This window comes from Galeopterus variegatus, unplaced genomic scaffold (assembly GCF_000696425.1).
Source record: "Galeopterus variegatus unplaced genomic scaffold, G_variegatus-3.0.2 Scaffold7112, whole genome shotgun sequence".
Lineage (NCBI taxonomy): Eukaryota > Metazoa > Chordata > Mammalia > Dermoptera > Cynocephalidae > Galeopterus > Galeopterus variegatus.
Window position 1 is genome coordinate 11,680 of NW_007733223.1, and position 17,505 is coordinate 29,184.

The window sequence follows — 17,505 nt, forward strand, 5'->3', positions numbered from 1 at the left end:
AAGGACAGGAGAAGGAAGAGAGAAGCGTGCCTTAGAGCTCTGCCCCGGAACTGACAGCTAAGTGGATGGGAGATGACAGATCGCAAGAACACATTGCATGTGGCAGTGGCTCCAGGTGGGCTTTCAAGTCGGAGGGATCTGGGCTGGAATCCTGGCATAAAGTAATTCCCGTAAATAGTATCTGTGCTGTCACTGGTGTGTAAGCTCCAAGAGGTTAGAGAACCTTCCTTGGCCTCATATCCCCACACCTGGCATATTGTTTGACACTTGGTAGATGCTTAGTCAATACTGGTTGATGAATCGCTGAATGAATGAATGACCTTTTAACTAGGCTAGAGACTCCCTGGAGACATGCCAATGAAAGGCTTCCATAGACCCAACTCTCACCAGACTGCCTGCTGTCTCCACCCTGCAGCTTACCAGCCAAATCACCTTGGGCAGGCAACTTGACTTCTCTGTGTCTCAGTTGCCCCATCTGTAAAATGCAAGTTAATAATGGGAACCTCCCTGCAGTGTTGTCATGAGCATGCACAGCTCCTGGAGCAGTGCCTAACAGAGAGGTAGCACTCAATGAGTGTTGGCTGCTAGTGTTATTTTAACTGGTTTTTAACCATTTCTTCCTCGGATCAATCAGATCAGTATTTGTGGCACTCTGGAGCATCAGGCGGTGCATTGCCATCCTTCTAGCTGCCTGCCCCAACCATGACACGAACAGACTTTTCCTTCTGACTTACGAGGTCCCCACAATGTGGTCCACACAACCTCATCTGCCATTTTTCCCCAGTTGAGTCCCCATTTTTGGAAATAGCATAAACTTTGGAGTCAGAGAAATAACATGAAACTCGCAGTTCTAGCCCCTTCCACCTGCAGAACTGATAGGTTTAGGTTAGGAAACTCCCTAGACTTCAGCTCCCTACTTGGCAACTAGGAATAATCATGCATATCTGATGGAGTTTCTGGGTGAAACAGATAACCGTGCAGAGCCCAGTCTGCAGGGCCGTCAGTCGCTGGTCATTCACCTTTCCTGCAGGCCAGCCCCTCGCTCTCTCTAGCACTCGTCAATCTCCTCGGATTTGTTTTTCCTCGTGTTGGTCTGTCTTGTCCAGGACATCTTCTGTGCTGTCTCTAGCTCACCTGATCGCTCCTTTTTCCTCATTCCTATTGTTCTTTGTCGCCACCACTGGCAACACCTCGTCTCACCACTATGACATTTCTCTTGACCAGTTCCATGGAGCTTTGTTCTATCTCCCTACCAAGACTGTGGGTAGTTTCAGGGCAAAAGCCCAGATCCCAGAGTCCCTGAGCCTGCAGGGGCTCAGTTTGTCGTGAGTTGACCCCACTGAAGAAGCCTCAGGACTTGGGAATTGCTGGATCTTCCTCTTCTCTCCACTCCCGCCCTCCCGAGTCAGGTGCTCCTAGACCGTGGCCTGCCGTGCAAGGAAACACCATGTATGGATATGTGAGAGGGTCTGACCTTTGTTAATGGATCTTAAAGCAGCTCCCTATTTCATAGGCAAAGTCCTAATTTTGAAATTAAGATGGTCCTATTTCTGTCTCTGTGGAATAAATGCTGTAGGTTTGGGGACAGTCAGCACCAGAAATAAGGGGTGCCTGCTGGAGACCCTGACTTGGCACGGGAGAAAGCTTACTCTGTTTTCTCAGAGTGATGAGACTTTGATGTCAGCCTGGTTCTCAGGGATCTAGGGAGCAGCATATGAAAAGGCAGAGCGAGAGCCATATGCTGTCTAGGGAGGCCGAAGCCCAGCATTAAAACCTTAGGGAGGGTGGGCGAAAGGAGCCCCTGGGCGCCTGCCCCTCTTTGGCCCTTTTCCCTCCTTGTGTCCGAGCCTTGGGAGAAAACTGCTTTGTAATCAGCATCTTTGTCTTTTCCATTTTTTCTAGTTTTGTTTTTGATTAAGTATCCCCACCTTGTGGACAATTAAATGCAGTAGCTAATGGTCTTTTATAAAATCTTTTAATATATGCTAAGAGCCACTTAGCTTTTGAGAGGCAATAATCGGACAAGAGAGAAAATGGTTTCTTCCAAATTTAGAAAGGATGATCATCTGGAGGGTCTAAAACAGAGGATGGCAAACTTTTTCTTAAACAGCCAGATAGAAAGTATTTTCAACTTTGTGGGCCATAAGGCGCCTACTGAACTCTGCCACTGTAACGCAAAAGCAGCCTTAGACAATACACAATCAAATGAAGGGGCCAGAGTTGACCCTCGGGCTGTAGTTTTCTGACCTCTGATCTAAAGTATAGAGGACATAGGGGGTCCATTTGTTTAAAATCAGAAATTTCCTGAGAGAGACTTCCAGGTAGGGAAGGCAGCTACATGGAAGTGTTCTCTCTTCCCCACGTTCGTCTCTTCCTCGTCTCATTTAAGGAAGAATCAGATAATCATACTCCACTATGATAAGTGCCTTACAAGTGTCGCCTCATTTCAACCTTGCACCAGTCCTAGGAAATAGGTGTAGTTATTATCCCACTAGGGCACAGAGAGGTTAAGTCAATTGCCCAGGGTCCTCCTGGCTCATAAGCAATGGAGACAGAACTCAAACCCTGCCTCTGGGCTGCCCTGTTACTGCATTTTTCTTGAATTTCATCACTTTAATCTCCACCATGTTTATGAAAGATGTAAAAGCATCCACAAATAGAATGAAGAGCAGGTTTTTCTACTTTGCACATCCCAGTAGAAAATTAAAACAAAAGGAAACATATTGCCTATCGCAAAAGACAAAGAAGACAGGATGCCACATGGAAGCTTCAGAAACTGACAGCATAAAACAAAATAGCAGTGGTAAGACCACATATCAACTATGACAATAAAGGAAATTCAACTCCCTATTAAAAGACAAAGACTCTCAAACTGAGTTTTTAAAAAATTCTGCTTACGAGAAATACACAGAAAAAAGGAGATAAATGATCTACAGTGAATATGTATTTTTATTTTACATTTTTAAAGGAATACTTGGTGGTCGTAAAAATTTCAAACAATGCACAGTGTGATAAAGTTCAAAGTAGATATACTTGTTTCCCAGTCCTACTCCTCAGAGGAAAAATGGTTTCCCAGTTTGGTATAAACCCATCCGCATATTTTTCTCTATATGTCCATCAAATGTGTTACTTTTATAATCAGAAAAAAATCAAGTTCTGTAATAAAGAAAGAAGGTCAATTCTAACTCCCTTAAGAGAAATCTAAGTGATGTTGTAGCTCATTTAGGCATATAAGGAAGAGTTATAAGGGTAGTTATTAAGTTTCTAACATTATCTCGTTTAATCATGTCACTCATGTGAGAAAGATATTATGCTTCATAAATGAAGAATCTGAAAAGGAGTAAGGTGAACTGACTTGCCCCAAATCACCCAGCTAGTAATAATTGAGCACTTACTATGTGCTAAGTATTAGTACAGGTGTTTTCCATACATTGTCCTATTGAATCCTCGTGACAACCTTATGAGATAGGTTCTCTTATCCTCATTTCACAGATGAGGCAACTGCAGCACAGAGTGGTTAAGTAACTTGCCCAAGATCACACAGCTAAGCAAATGGGAGAGTCAGGATTCAAATTCAGATATTCTGATCCCCAGAACCATCACTTTTAACCACTAAATTAGGTCTGTCTTAGTCTAGAGTTTATTCTGCTTTCATTCTACCACAGAATGATGGAGGAAGGGTGGTGAGGGGCACGGGTGGGTGGCGGGGGGCGGGCAGGACTGGAGGGAGTAGGAGACCACACTTCCAGCCTCAGGGCTGAATAACTCCAGAGTCACTCTGGCCAGAGGACAGGGCTTTTGCTACTTCTGGCCATTCATACTGGACAACTAGTCGACTAAAACCCTTTGAAGTCAGCATGTGTCCCATCACAGAAGCAGTGGTCAGGGCAGATGTTCCATATCCCACCCGCAGTGGTTACAAACATGGTCTCTGGAGCCAGACCACTAGCTGTTTGGGGGTACCGGTCACCTAATCTCTTTGTTCCTCAACTATGTTTTCTCAACTATGTACTGAAGCTAATACCTGTATCCACCTTATATGGTGTTGTGAAGAGTTACAGACAGGTAAAGAAAAAGCACACGTGAAGTACAGTGTCTGGCACATTGGAAAGGCTCAGTGGGTGTCCGTTCTTTGCTTTATTCTACTCTCTCACCATTCCCAGTCCCTCCTTGCCTAGTACAACTTTAGCAACAGGGGTCAGGAGAGGTGACTCATTCCTCGCAGGGGACACCAGCCCCTCATGAGAAGCCCAGTGTATTTGTCAGCCAGGGCTGCCATGACAAAATGCCACAGACTGGGTGGCTTACATAAGAGAAGTTTATTTTCTCATAGTTCTAGAGGCTGGAAGTCCAAGATCAAGGTGCTGGTAGGGTTGGTTTCTCTCTGTTATTTTTCATTTGATATTTTCAGACTATGGTTGACCACAGGAAACCAAAGCCATGGATGAGACAGGAACTGCTATATACCCTATTCTCTACCATGCTTTCCTTCACTTAACAATATATCCTGGGCACCACTCCATGGCATTCATATAGAATATTTCTCATTCTTGTTTTATAGATGCATAAATAGTCCATTTTGTTGATTATTTAGTTTATTCAGTCAGATACCTATGGCTGAAAATTTAGGCTGTTTCCATTCTTTTGCAGCCTTGTATAGTCTTGTACAAATATATGTATATGTTTTCTCACATTTTTGTCAGTGCACTTTTGGGGTCCAGTTCTAAAAATAGACTTGCTGGGTTACAGAATATGAATTTTGCTGCACATTACCAAATTCCTCTCCATAGTGCTTGTGCTGTTTAGCATTTCCACCAGCAAGGTACTAGAATTCCTAGTTTCTTACAGCCTTGTGTGGCATCGGACTTTAGGTTTTGCCTATCTGATGGATGAGAAATAATATCTCACTGTAGTTTTAATATGTATTTTTCTTCTTGAGAGTGAGGCTGAGCATCTTTTCGAATGTTAGAGATAGTGCCTTTAGGAATCCTCCCCTCCAAATCCCTGCCAGGCAGCTGCCACTCCAGAATATGAAGATGAACGATGGAGAGAGTGAAGGACTGAATGATAGAGAGGTCACTTGACAGTCACATGGGCACAAGAAGAGATTAACAGAGCTGGGAAAGAAAACTGAATGGCGGCCACCAAAGGAAGGAACTGAGTTTCCCTCTCTGGAGATTTTAGATAGGCTTTTGTTGATATGTATGCACTGAGTGATGAGTGGCCTAGGCAGGCAGTAGTGACTGTGTGATCTACGGCTTCCTGCAAAGTAAATGAGCAGATCACAGTCCAGCAAGTGGAGAGGCTGGGCCTGTGCTGAATGGAGCCGAGAAAGAATCCCCCCTCACTGCTGAGACTGGGTACCTGCATAGGAACCCCGGGACGTCGCAACAGCCACTCCCCTGCCCACCTCCAAGGCCTCACATGTCTATTGGAGAAATAGAGGAAAGCATTAGTAGTTTCACTGAGTTGGATGGATGGGTTTTGAAAACTGGGGTTACCCAGGAAGTGACAATACACATATGCAATTTACTCTCTCAATGTTTTGTATAGGTGCTGTGTAATTACTTAGTTCCTCTAAGTCTCAATTTACTGAAAATGGGATACTAATCTCCACCTATAAAATGAGGATAATTTATGTATGTGCCTTTTTGTATTGCAGTTGTCACAAGGATAATCCGTGTCAAGATCTGGCACATAATAAGCTCCTGATACACATGAGCTCATTACTGTCAATCATGATTGTAGTATTGTTATATGCTAAAGGGGGATTTAAAGGCAGAGGTCTTGAGGTTAAATCTCAGCTCCAACTTCATTAGCTCTGTGTCCTTGATCTTGTCTCTTCACCTACTTGGCCTTAGTTTTCTCCTCTATAAAATGGAAATAATAACTTCATGTGTACATTTAGATGAGCTATACATGTAAAGCAATTAGAATAGTAAGTATGAGTTGACTATTATAATTGTTATTATTGTTATATTCTTTATTAATTAAACTTCCTAATATTTTCTATTAAGAATGCTTGACAACTATTTTAGATAATTCCAGAAGGTTATGGAATTGAGAGAAGAAGGGTGCGGTACATTTGACTATATTTTATGAAACCGATTTCCTTGAGATATCTACAAAACTTTGCAGGAAGAGAAGTGCTATATAGCTCTTTATCCCCTCCCCAGTCCTGTTCAGGTCATTTTTGACATCTGGTAGCTCCACAGGAAGAGGGTCCAAGAAAGCAGAGTTTCCTTCAAAACTGGGAGATTGCTCAGCTTCAGATCTCTAGATTTATGCTGTCTTGCCTGGGTTTGAATCCTGGCTCTGTGACTTGCCAACCCAGAGCTAGTTACTCAACCTCCATAAGCCTCAGCTTTCTTAGGAGATACTAATAGCACCAACCTCACAGGGGTTTTGGTTTTGTGAAGAGTGAACATGATTATATATGTGAAGTTCAATGCCTGACGTGGAGTCAGCTCTCAGTGACAGTGGGGACCACGGTGTTGGCAGCGTTGACGTGCAGAGAACATCACGCTCTGCAGCGGCCTTGGGGAAGTGTGCTAGTTAAGGGGCTAGGTTACACTGTATTAGCAAACAACCTCCAAGTCTCAGTGGCTTAAAAACAGAAGTTTATATCTCACACAGACCATGCAAGTTATGTTTTTAACATGGGTGGTCGGAGATCTGCTTCTGTGAGTCACTTAAAGACCCAGGCTGATGGGACTTCCATCTTGACACTTGCTTCCATAATCACCGAGGCAGGAAAAGGAAACTTCACAATCACGCACTGGTTCTTCAAGTTTCACATGGACATGACATGCATCATTTTGGCTCTCATTTTATTGCTCAAAGCAGTCACATGACCTGGCATAACTTCAAAAGGGGCAGGCAATGAAATCAGACCATGTGTCCTGGAGGAGGAGCACTGGAATAGCTCTCGCGACAATCACAGGGGTTAGGGGCTGGTTGCAGGAAGAGGCTGGAGTGGTGGGAAAGATGCAGGTGAGATGGGGAAGCTGAGTAATGGAAGAATGGGCCAAAGGAAACCAAGGGACTGAGATGACAGGCTTTGCAAGATCAGAGACAGCCAGGAGATCTGCCTAGACCACACCATGTCTCATGCAGTTACCTGCCATGGACTGCATTCATTCATCCTTTCATTCATTCATTTATTCATCCAACCAGTAATCATTGAAAGATGACTGTTTGCCAAGTGCTCTACTAAATGCTGTAGATTCCAAGTTGTGTAAGACAAAACATGCAGTCCGTGCCCTCATGGAGTGCCAGTGCCCAGAGCAGAGCCTCAGGGTTCTGACCACTCTTCAGTGTTGGACGTGTGGAGGTTTGCTGGGTTGGTGCCTCTGCCTCAGGCCTGACAATTGAGTGTGGAACTAAGAAAAAACCACTGTGACCCAAATATTATCTGTACTTCAGCCCTTTTAAACAAAGGGATTTTGTTTAAGGGTTTCTTGTCATTTATCCTCTCTGGGCTTTAATAAAACTCCAAATGATGTAACTGGACATATCCATAAAGGTCCCAATAGACAAAACTCACAGTTCATAGCTTATGCAGTTTTCCATAAAAATAAAAACAATACTTGTTGGCTGACACATTTTATAGAGAGGTTTTTTGTTCATTTGTTCATTCATTTGTCCCTCAAGAAAGCTGCTTCTCTCCTTCTGTCCTCCAGCTCCCTGCGGTGGTCATCTGACTTCGCCCAGCGGTACCATCCTCTCTCCAGGCTGGCCTGGCTTTTACAAGGATGCCTTGAGCTGTGCCTGGGTGATTGAAGCCCAGCCAGGCTACCCCATCAAAATCACCTTCGACAGGTGCTTGTGACCACGGCCTTGGGAGAGAGGGGTGAGGGGGTGATTTCTATGGGGCAGTATAGGAGAGAATCTGGAGTGAGTGGGGGACCAGCACCAATGCTGAAATGTCAGCAAGATCAAGGCGCTGGAGCAGACTGCCCTGGGTGGGGACAGATCTCATTGGCTTTGCCCTTGGGCTTGGTTTGTGCTCTTTGGGTGACTATAACTGCGGGGGGAGGAGAATGCTTGGGATGTAAGGGTACCACTTGGGATGTAAGAGTCCTTCCATCCCTCTAACCCCGAAGGAGGGACAGTGGGCAGATAGACACCATCAGATGTTAAAGCATGGCATTAGCATCTGAGGAGCATAGCCCAGAAATTTCCAACATGGGAAGACAGCTTCCCTGACCTCTGGCCCAAATCCTGCTCATATGTGCCACTTCTAGCTCCCACCTAGTTATGCCCCCTGGGCAGGGAAAGTAGCCGCCCAAATATGAACACAAATTTCTTCCAGACAAAGCATTCATGGCCAGGCATAGCAGTCTGCAAACTTTTTTGTGACGGGCCAGATGGTAAATATTTTAGGTTTTGTGGGCCACTCACCCACTTGAAGATCTCTGTTGCATATTCTTTGCCTTTCTTTTTTTTTTTTTAACATCCCTTTGCAATGTAAAAACCATTCTTAGCTCTCCAGGCTATAGATAAGATCTGGCCCTGGGGCTTTAGTTTGTTGACCCCTGGCCTAGAGCATTCTGACCTCCATGAGCCTAGCCATTGCACTGCTAGGTCTTAAGATAGGTCATGGCCTGGCCATAGAGAGCATGAGAGAGCCACGTCCTACTGCAGGAGAAGGAGGTTAAATGCAGTAGAGTAGGTCCTTTCACATCACTAGTGAATTCGTGCAGATTATATTAAAAGATCCCAGCCTGCCAAAATCTGGTTGTTCAGAAGGCCTGGGTCAGGCAGAGATTTTGTCATTTGCAAATTAATAAGCCTTGGGTTTCTCAAGAAGTCTTCATCTCTGTCATTTGGCAGATTTAAAACTGAGGTCAACTATGATACACTGGAAGTGCGAGATGGACGGACATACTCAGCACCTTTGATTGGGGTTTATCATGGGACCCAGGTCCCGCAGTTTCTCATCAGCACCAGCAACTACCTCTACCTCCTCTTCTCCACTGACAAGAGTCACTCAGATATTGGCTTCCAGCTCCGCTATGAGAGTGAGTCTTGAGGGCAGGCATGGGAGGCAGATGACCGGGTTGGCCCAGGTGGGCGAAAGGCCCCGGGACTCTGCTCCACTGTTGGCCCCAGCTTGGTGCCATCCCATGGCCTTCTCAGTTAGGCTGTGCTCCCTCACTCTCAGCATCCCTCGGGGGTCACAGAGCTTAGAGTTGTTCATGACCTTCACACAGGGTCCTCATGGGCACACCGCACAGTCTCTACTGCGTGTAGATGATTGGGTAGACACTGTGCTGGGCACTCTGGGGACAGAGTATTTGAGTGAGCAGAGTATTTGAGTGATGATGGCATCTCCTGCTCACAGGCCCTCTCTCATCACCTTCTGCATGCATCCCCTCGATGGAAAGGATCAACGTCACTTCAGTTCTCTGCGGACCAACATAGAAAGTTATGGTTGAGGGCACCACGAGGACAGGGGCGTTCTCTCACTCGTGTTTGTATCCCTAAGCCTTAGCAAAGCACCCGACCCACAGCAGATGCTCAACAAATGTTTATTGAATTGATGAACACACAAACAAATGGCCAAGCCAACTCTTTTTCTCTGAGAGGTGGGTCTTTACATGCCCTTTCAGCAAGCACTGACAGTCACATTTCATGAGCTGGAAATTGGCAACCTCAGCTTTTTATAAGGCAGGGCTCTCTCCTCCTTTTGTGAGTCAGCTGGGGTCCCTCTACAGTAACAGGGAGCTGTCTGTCCCAGCTTGGCCTCTCTTTCCAGCTATAACACTGCAGTCAGACCACTGTCTGGATCCAGGCATCCCTGTAAATGGGCAGCGTCATGGGAATGACTTCTACGTGGGTGCACTGGTGACCTTCAGCTGCGACTCAGGCTACACATTAAGTGATGGGGAGCCCCTGGAGTGTGAGCCCAACTTCCAGTGGAGCCGGGCCCTGCCCAGCTGTGAAGGTGAGACACACCATGAGGGGACGCAGAAGTAGCAGATTTCTGCCCACTGACGCCCTCATCCCATCAGTGAGGGTTGGAGGTTTGAGAGGAGACAGGGGAGGGGGTCCAAGGTAGATCATGAGGGGATCTCCCTGAGCCAGTCCATTCTCTCACTGCCCTCTTGGCTCCTTCTGTAGCTCTCTGTGGTGGCTTCATTCAAGGCTCCAGTGGGACCATCTTGTCACCAGGGTTCCCTGACTTCTACCCCAACAACTTGAACTGCACCTGGATTATCGAAACATCACATGGCAAGGGTGAGTGTTTAGACCCATTGCAGGTACTGGGAACTGATGTAGTCAGGGCCCCAAGTTCCCCATGTCAAGGACCTCAATGGGGATCTCTCTGCATCGTGGCCTCTGGGCTTAGTCTGAATTTTTCTCACCATCAAGAAAATTTCCAGAACCTTCCCATCTCTTTGAATCATGGAATTCATTCAATAAATATTGTTGAGAATCTGAAATCTCCATGCTGAAAGAGATCTTAGAGGTTACCAGCTATCAACTCCCACTGAATGAGGGAATCTTCCGTAAATCACTCCCCACAAGATGGCAAAATACCATCTGCCTAAACACCTCCAGTGGTGGGGAGGTCGCCAACCCAATTCACAAGTGGGCACCTACTATCATTTTTTGATAGGTCTGTCTCCCCCAATGGCCTATTAGGTGACTTCATTCTTGTACTGTGTCCTGGGGGAACATAGGATCTGTCTGCCTCCTCTTCCTCACGTCCACCCTCAGATACTGACACATAGCAATCCCCTTCCTGTGTAACTCAGCTCTTCCTGGGTGACATGCTTTTATAGTCCCTACCAGCCTGTGCTGTTGCCTCAGCTTCCCTTAACATAAGGGTCTTGGGGAGACCAAGCTCAAAGTAAGGATGTTGGTTACAAATAAGCATTAATTAATATACTCTTTCATTCAACAAATATTTATTAAATGTTATCTATGTGGCAGACACTGGAGCTGGGGATCAGCAGTAACCAGGAATATACAGCCTCTACCCTCAAAAGCTTGTCCCAAATTTCATGTAGAGCCATGGCTCTTAATCATTGTGCAATTTGGCAAATACACTAATACTTAGGCCCCACCCTAGACGTTTTGATTTTCTACGTTGGAGTTTGAAACCAAGCATCTACATTTTTAAAACACTTCACCAGTAATTCCGATGCATGCCTTTCATTAAGAATCTCTGATCTATGAATAACATGTAGAAGAGCTAAGAAAAAATTTTAAAAGAAAGAGAAACCCTTCCAGGTATTAAAATGTTGTTATGGGCTAAAATAAGATTAACAGTGTGGTGTGAGTACAGGAGTGGACGTGCAAATCAATGGAGAAGAATGAAGGTCCAGAAATAAATTCCTCTGCGTGCACAGACAGGTGTACATGCTTGTGTATATGTGACAGAGAGACAGACTTTAGTATATGATGGAAGTGTCATTTCAGATCCATTGAAGAGAGGATGGATTATTTAATAAATGGTGTTGAAACACTGGGCTTAATCATTGGGAAAAAAAAGAAAACAACAACAAAATCCATACCTCTTACATTAACCACATAAATTCCAACACTAAAAGAATATGAATACCTAACTTCAGGTGGGGATACACTTTAAAAAGTAACAACAAAAACAGAGTCCATAAAGGCAAAGACTGTTACACTCCGTTAAAGAAAACTTAGAAAGGACTTACATAAAAAAAAAAAAAAACTCCTTTAAAATTCAAAGTGAAATAATAAATAGACAGAAATATTTGCAACGTGTATAATCAACTAAGGGCTACCAACCTGATGCATAAAGCTCTTAAAATCTTCAAGAGAAATATGCCTGGCCCACCAGCCTGCAAAATGAGTGAAGGTATAAACTAACACATCATATTAGAGGAAACACAAATGAAAAAGCATCAACCCCACTAATAATTAAAGAAATGTAGCTTCAACCAGTAATGAAATACTATTTCCCTTTTCAACTCATCAAAGAAAATCATAACAGCAGCAGGGGCAGTTGTTGATGTGAATCCAAAGCCTTAAAAATATACATACCTGTGGATCCAGCAATTTCACTTACTGGAATTTATCTGAAGGAAAGAAGTAAAACTGTACATCAAGATCTAACTGCAAGGATGTCCCCTAAAACATTTATTATATTGAAAAATTAGGAACTATTTAAATGTCCATCAATAAGGAAATGTTAAATAAACATATGGTACAGCCATAGAATGAAATATGGGGCAGCTAATAAAAGAAATAATGTGAAAGAATATTTAAAGACCTACAGAGGTGGTTGCAATACATTGTTAACTAAAAACAAGAAGTTTGCCAAAAGAATATATTCATTTTATGAAACATCCTTGTGTGCATAGAAAGCAGTCTGAAAAGATATACCCCAAGATGTTAATGCCGGTTGTCTCTTATATTTTCATCTTTTGGCTTTTTTTCTAATTTTAAGCAATAAACATATACTCATATTACACGTAAAATATACAATTTGTATAAAAAACAAAATTTGAAATATAAAAAAGAAAATTTGAAAGAAAAGTCATTTATCATCCTACCATATGTACTCAAGTGCTCCACTTTGGACTTTAGTAGGCCTGTCCTGGCCAGGACTAGGATGGCCCAGAGTTTCTTGGGGTAAAGGAAGACTCTCCAGGCAGTCAAGGCCTCTTCTCACAATATCACTGCTGCAGAGGGGAGGAATATCACTGCTGCAGAGGGGGCAGTGTCTTTGTGCATCCTGCAGAGCTGTTTCCACCAAGCCTGATCAGAAGAGGCATTGGAGGAGCCAAAGCTACTCTGTAGCATCAAGAGGGACAGAAGGCAGCCCCTCATGATCTCTAGAGGGACAACCCTAATGGTCACGATTTTCTCTGTCTGGACATCTGTGATTATAGGGGTGTATGTGTCTCTGTGCATTTCTATACATGCTTTTGCCTAGAAGTCTATGCAGCTCATCAACTATTTAACAAATGTTTATTTGATGTTTGCACTCCTCAAGCTGCTAGGAAAACACAGATGAACAAGCCGCTCTGCCGTTGCCTGCCCTCAGGAAGCTGACAGTCTAGTGGTAGCAATAGGCAGCCTAACTGAAGTCTCAGTAGAGTGGGGCCAGTGTGTGAACAAGCAGAAGGAGGTGGGGAAGCATGCGGAGTCCAGCCCTGGGGCGCGGCAGGTGTCCTGGAGTTGAGGCATAAGCTAGTCTTCAAGGATGAGCAGGAATTGGCCAGTATGGAAGGTGCTCAGTCAGAGAATCAACGAAAGGTCATGGAAGGATGACCAGGTCACTTCCTCCTTGGAGCCATTAAAGGCTTCACCTGACCCTCAGCATGGAGCCCAAATTGTCAAATAGCCAGCATAGCCTTGCAGCCTTTGCTCACCTTTCCTAGCCTCATTCTGAGCCCTCTCTACTAAGTTCGAGCCACACAGAAGTTCTTTCAGTTCCTAGAACTTGCCAGGCTTTCTTTCTCCTTTAGAGCTTTGCACATTTCTATAACTTTTTTCTCTCTTGAATGCCTCCTCTCTCCAAATAAGAGGAATGGTGGAGATTCCCCTTGCTTGGCCAGCTCTTCATCCTTCTGAACTCAGTTTCTCTAATGAGTCTTCTCTTGGGCTCCTCCCCCGTGGGCTCACACAGCATCCCATAGCTCCCCAATTCTGTACTTTACCCTCCTGCCCTTGCTTGGCCAGCTCTTCATCCTTCTGAACTCAGTTTCTCTAATGAGTCTTCTCTTGGGCCCCTCCCCCGTGGGCTCACACAGCATCCCATAGCTCCCCAATTCTGTACTTTACCCTCCTGTACAGAATGTGCATTTTCATCATCTGTCTTCCCAACAGACAGTGAGCTTTTTGAGAGATGGATCTGTCTTGTTTCCTGCAGTTTTCCCAGCTTCTGGCTCTATGCCTGGCACATAAGGAACTTGAGAAGTATTTGGTGATATGAATTGAATTGAACTGAGCCCAGACTAGATGGATCTGTCTTGTTTCCTGCAGTTTTCCCAGCTTCTGGCTCTATGCCTGGCACATAAGAAACTTGAGAAGTATTTGGTGATATGAATTGAATTGAACTGAGCCCAGACTCTTCTCTAGAGGGCACACTCCTCAGCCTCTGGTTATAAGAGTATCTCGAGTTAACAGACTATTAGGTTACTGACTTTGAGTACTCCCTCCCAGGCAGAAGCACAGCTTGGGAAACTCAAAACTGTGAAATTCAGAATTGTTCAACTTGCCACATGCCCGGCCTAAGGGAACAGCTAATTCAGGAGTCCCGAGAATGACCTTGCTGAGACCCCAGGACTGACATCTTTTTACCCACAAGGCTGGCTGGGAATTAGATGAGCTGAGCAAAGAGAACACTGACTGTGGTACCCCTGCTATGTGCCAGGCACTGTGCCATGTGCATTGCATATGCAATCCCAGTTAGTCCTCACTTTGAGGGTCTCCTGTGAGGGAGACATTAGCATCCACATGTTACAGTCAAGGAACCTAGAGCCCAGGGGGTGCTAAGCACTTTGGCCAAGACCTTCGAGCTAGTAGATGGGCTTTCGATCCAGACTGTCTTACTCCCAAGTGCACGCCTTTTCTGCCATCCTGCTCTTCTGCTCCAGGGTGGTGTTGATGTCACTCGTACGGTTCTGCATGGTTGACTCCAGTGAAGTATTTGTGTGTGCATCTGTCACACCAAATCTGTATTCAAATTCCAACATGAGGCCTCTCTATTTTTGTGACAATGTCTTCATTTTCTCACAATGGCCCAAAAAGCCCCAAACAGCACAGGTGGGAAACCCAGGGGTTTCATCTCAGGGTTTACTCATCCTTGGAGTCCCAGCCAAATGTTGACTCCTTTGGCAGGGCCATCTTCACATGCTAGAAGAATGCAGTGCAAAGTGTGAGCGCTCAACCAACTTGCTTCCACCTGGTACCATGTCTGACCCACCCCACCCAACCCGGTGTTTGCACTAGGACAGAAAGGACATATGTTTCCCGCGCTCTGCAGACTGAGAACAGCTTTCTCATTTGCACGTGTGTTCATGTGTTAGGAGTATAGCATACATGCAGGCACACACGCCCATGAGTCTCCTCAGAGCATGCTCATGCCAAGCCTTGTGCCAAGGTCACCCCTCATGCCAAGGGGGCCATCTTCACATGCTAGAAGAATGCAGTGCAAAGTGTGAGCGCTCAACCAACTTGCTTCCACCTGGTACCATGTCTGACCCACCCCACCCAACCCGGTGTTTGCACTAGGACAGAAAGGACATATGTTTCCCATGCTCTGCAGACTGAGAACAGCTTTCTCATTTGCACATGTGTTCATGTGTTAGGAGTATAGCATACACGCGGGCACACACACCCATGAGTCTCCTCAGAGCATGCTCATGCCAAGCCTTGTGCCAAGGTCACCCCTCATGCCAAGGACTGTGACCCTGTGAAGCCTTCCCAACCCTTGAGGCAGTCACCCACTCTTCCTCTGTGTCCCNATGCCAAGGACTGTGACCCTGTGAAGCCTTCCCAACCCTTGAGGCAGTCACCCACTCTTCCTCTGTGTCCCACTCTGGATTCTCCCTATTGACTTGTCTGTCTCCTCCACTAAACTGGGAGATCTTTGTAGTGCTTAGCACTAAGACAGCACTCAGTGCCTGGTACTTGGTATGTGCTTTGGACCTGTATCTTTGTGCAAATAGATAAATGCCCTGTGCCCAGTTGTGCAAACACAAGGCATTTACAAGCTGCATCCCTGGTCCCACCACCTCTGCCGGGTTCTGTCTCCTCCAGCCCCACCCATAGAAGCCCAAATACTCTGGGATCACTAGCTCCTATCAATAGGGAGACAAGAATATGAAAACTAAAATGCTTTAGCATTAGGAGCTTGGATCCAACAATAATTTATCAAAAATGTATCAGTCATTAGCTAGAGAAGTATTTCTGAAACTTTTCTTGTGCCTACACAGCACTTGGGGATCTAGTTAGTATGCAGATTCTGATTCAGTAGGTCTGTGGTGGAGGCCAACATTGTGCATTCCTAACAAGCTTCTGGGAATGCTGGACCATTGACCACACTCTGAGTAGCAAGTGAGTCCAGCCATGGACCCTAGTGTAACCATGTACCTGCCCTGGCACTGTCAGCAACACATATTCCCATGGGCATGTTCACCTGTGAGTGGGCATGCATTTACACCTATGTCCACCCAAACACAACTGCCATCTGGACAAGTTCAAGAGTTACCTTGGGTGTCAAGATCCTGCTGCTCCGTAACCTTCCCCACTTCCTGATCCCTCTCCCTGCTGGCCGCTGTTACTGCCTGCTCTCTTTGTGCAGTGATTTAGAGCACAGCCTCTGCAGCCGGACAGTCTCAGCTCAGATCCCAGATCCACCACGTACTAGCTGGGAGACCTTCGACAAATGACTTCACTTCTTTGTGCCTGTTTCCTTGGAAGTAAAATAGAGATGATAGTAATTGTGCCCACATCATAGGGTTACTGGTAGCATTAAATGAGTTTTCATATCTTCTCTCCAAATTGATAGGTGCCGGCTACAGCTCAAGTAATACAGGACAGCAACACCAAACAAAGATCTAGTGCTCAACGTTAATGAATATTGTTGTTTTTGTTTTGTTTTATACTCTGAGTCCCTTCCCCGTTGGTGGAGCTCTCTCCCCCCTCTTTCGGCCTCTCTGATTTCTCCTTGCCTGAGTCCCCCACCACTTCCCTTCTCCCTGTCTCCAATTTTCGGTCACTTCTCGCAGGCTTCTGTTCACCCTTTCTCTGACTCTCACCCTGCCTACTCCCCTCGGCCCTCTTCATACTTGTGGCTTCAAATGTCACTTATTTGCTGGTGACTCCCAGATCTACCTCTCCCGTCTCACCTTAATCCTGAACTTCCAGATCTCTCCTTCCAGTGGCCCACTAGCTATCACTGTCCAGATGCTGAAAAGGCAGAGCGTTCAAAGCTAAGCCCATTATTGTGCCACAACCTGTCCCTCCTATATGTCCTTCCACAGGTAACAAAAGACGTCACCGTCCTTCAGGTCCGGACGCTCCCAGTCATCCTTGCATCTCTCCTTGCATCTGCTGCCTGCTGATTCCTGTCCATCCTACCTCCCTGAGGGCCTATGTCCATCTCCTGCTGTCGCTGCTCTTGCCAGGCCCCTCCTCTGTCACCCATGCATAACAGCTGTCATTGTAACTGGTCTCTCGGTCTCCTGTCCCTCCACCTCATCCTCCTCACAGCCCCCAACATCTTGCTAAAACTGAAATCTGACCCACTCTGGATAGGATGGCTTCTCATTGCCTCCAGAAGAATGTCAGATCTGGCCCCAGCCCACCCTTCCAGCCTCAATTCCTGGCATTTCTGCTGAGTGTGTCCAGCCACACCGGCAGCTCACTGAGCCCTGGAATTGACAGCACCTCCGTCCCTTTACATACCCTGGTTCCCTGCCAGGGAGGCTCTTTCTCCTCTTAGAGGGTTAATTCTTGTGCCTCCTTTTAAGACCCAAATCAAATGTTCTCTCCTTAGCGAAGCTGTCCTAC

At 45.6% G+C, this 17,505-nt stretch overlaps 1 protein-coding gene across 1 annotated transcript in view; it reads left to right on the plus strand.

Moving 5' to 3' along the window:
• Nucleotides 1–17,505, plus strand: part of LOC103607093 (CUB and sushi domain-containing protein 2) — a gene marked incomplete at its 5' end in the record, with an annotated part of 107,636 nt that overhangs the window by 6,530 nt on the left and 83,601 nt on the right. Inside the window, 4 exons of the mRNA XM_008591645.1 lie at nucleotides 7,683–7,821; nucleotides 8,836–9,023; nucleotides 9,761–9,949; nucleotides 10,126–10,242. Coding sequence (XP_008589867.1) covers nucleotides 7,683–7,821; nucleotides 8,836–9,023; nucleotides 9,761–9,949; nucleotides 10,126–10,242 — 633 coding nt within the window. The remainder of the gene's footprint in view (nucleotides 1–7,682; nucleotides 7,822–8,835; nucleotides 9,024–9,760; nucleotides 9,950–10,125; nucleotides 10,243–17,505) is intronic.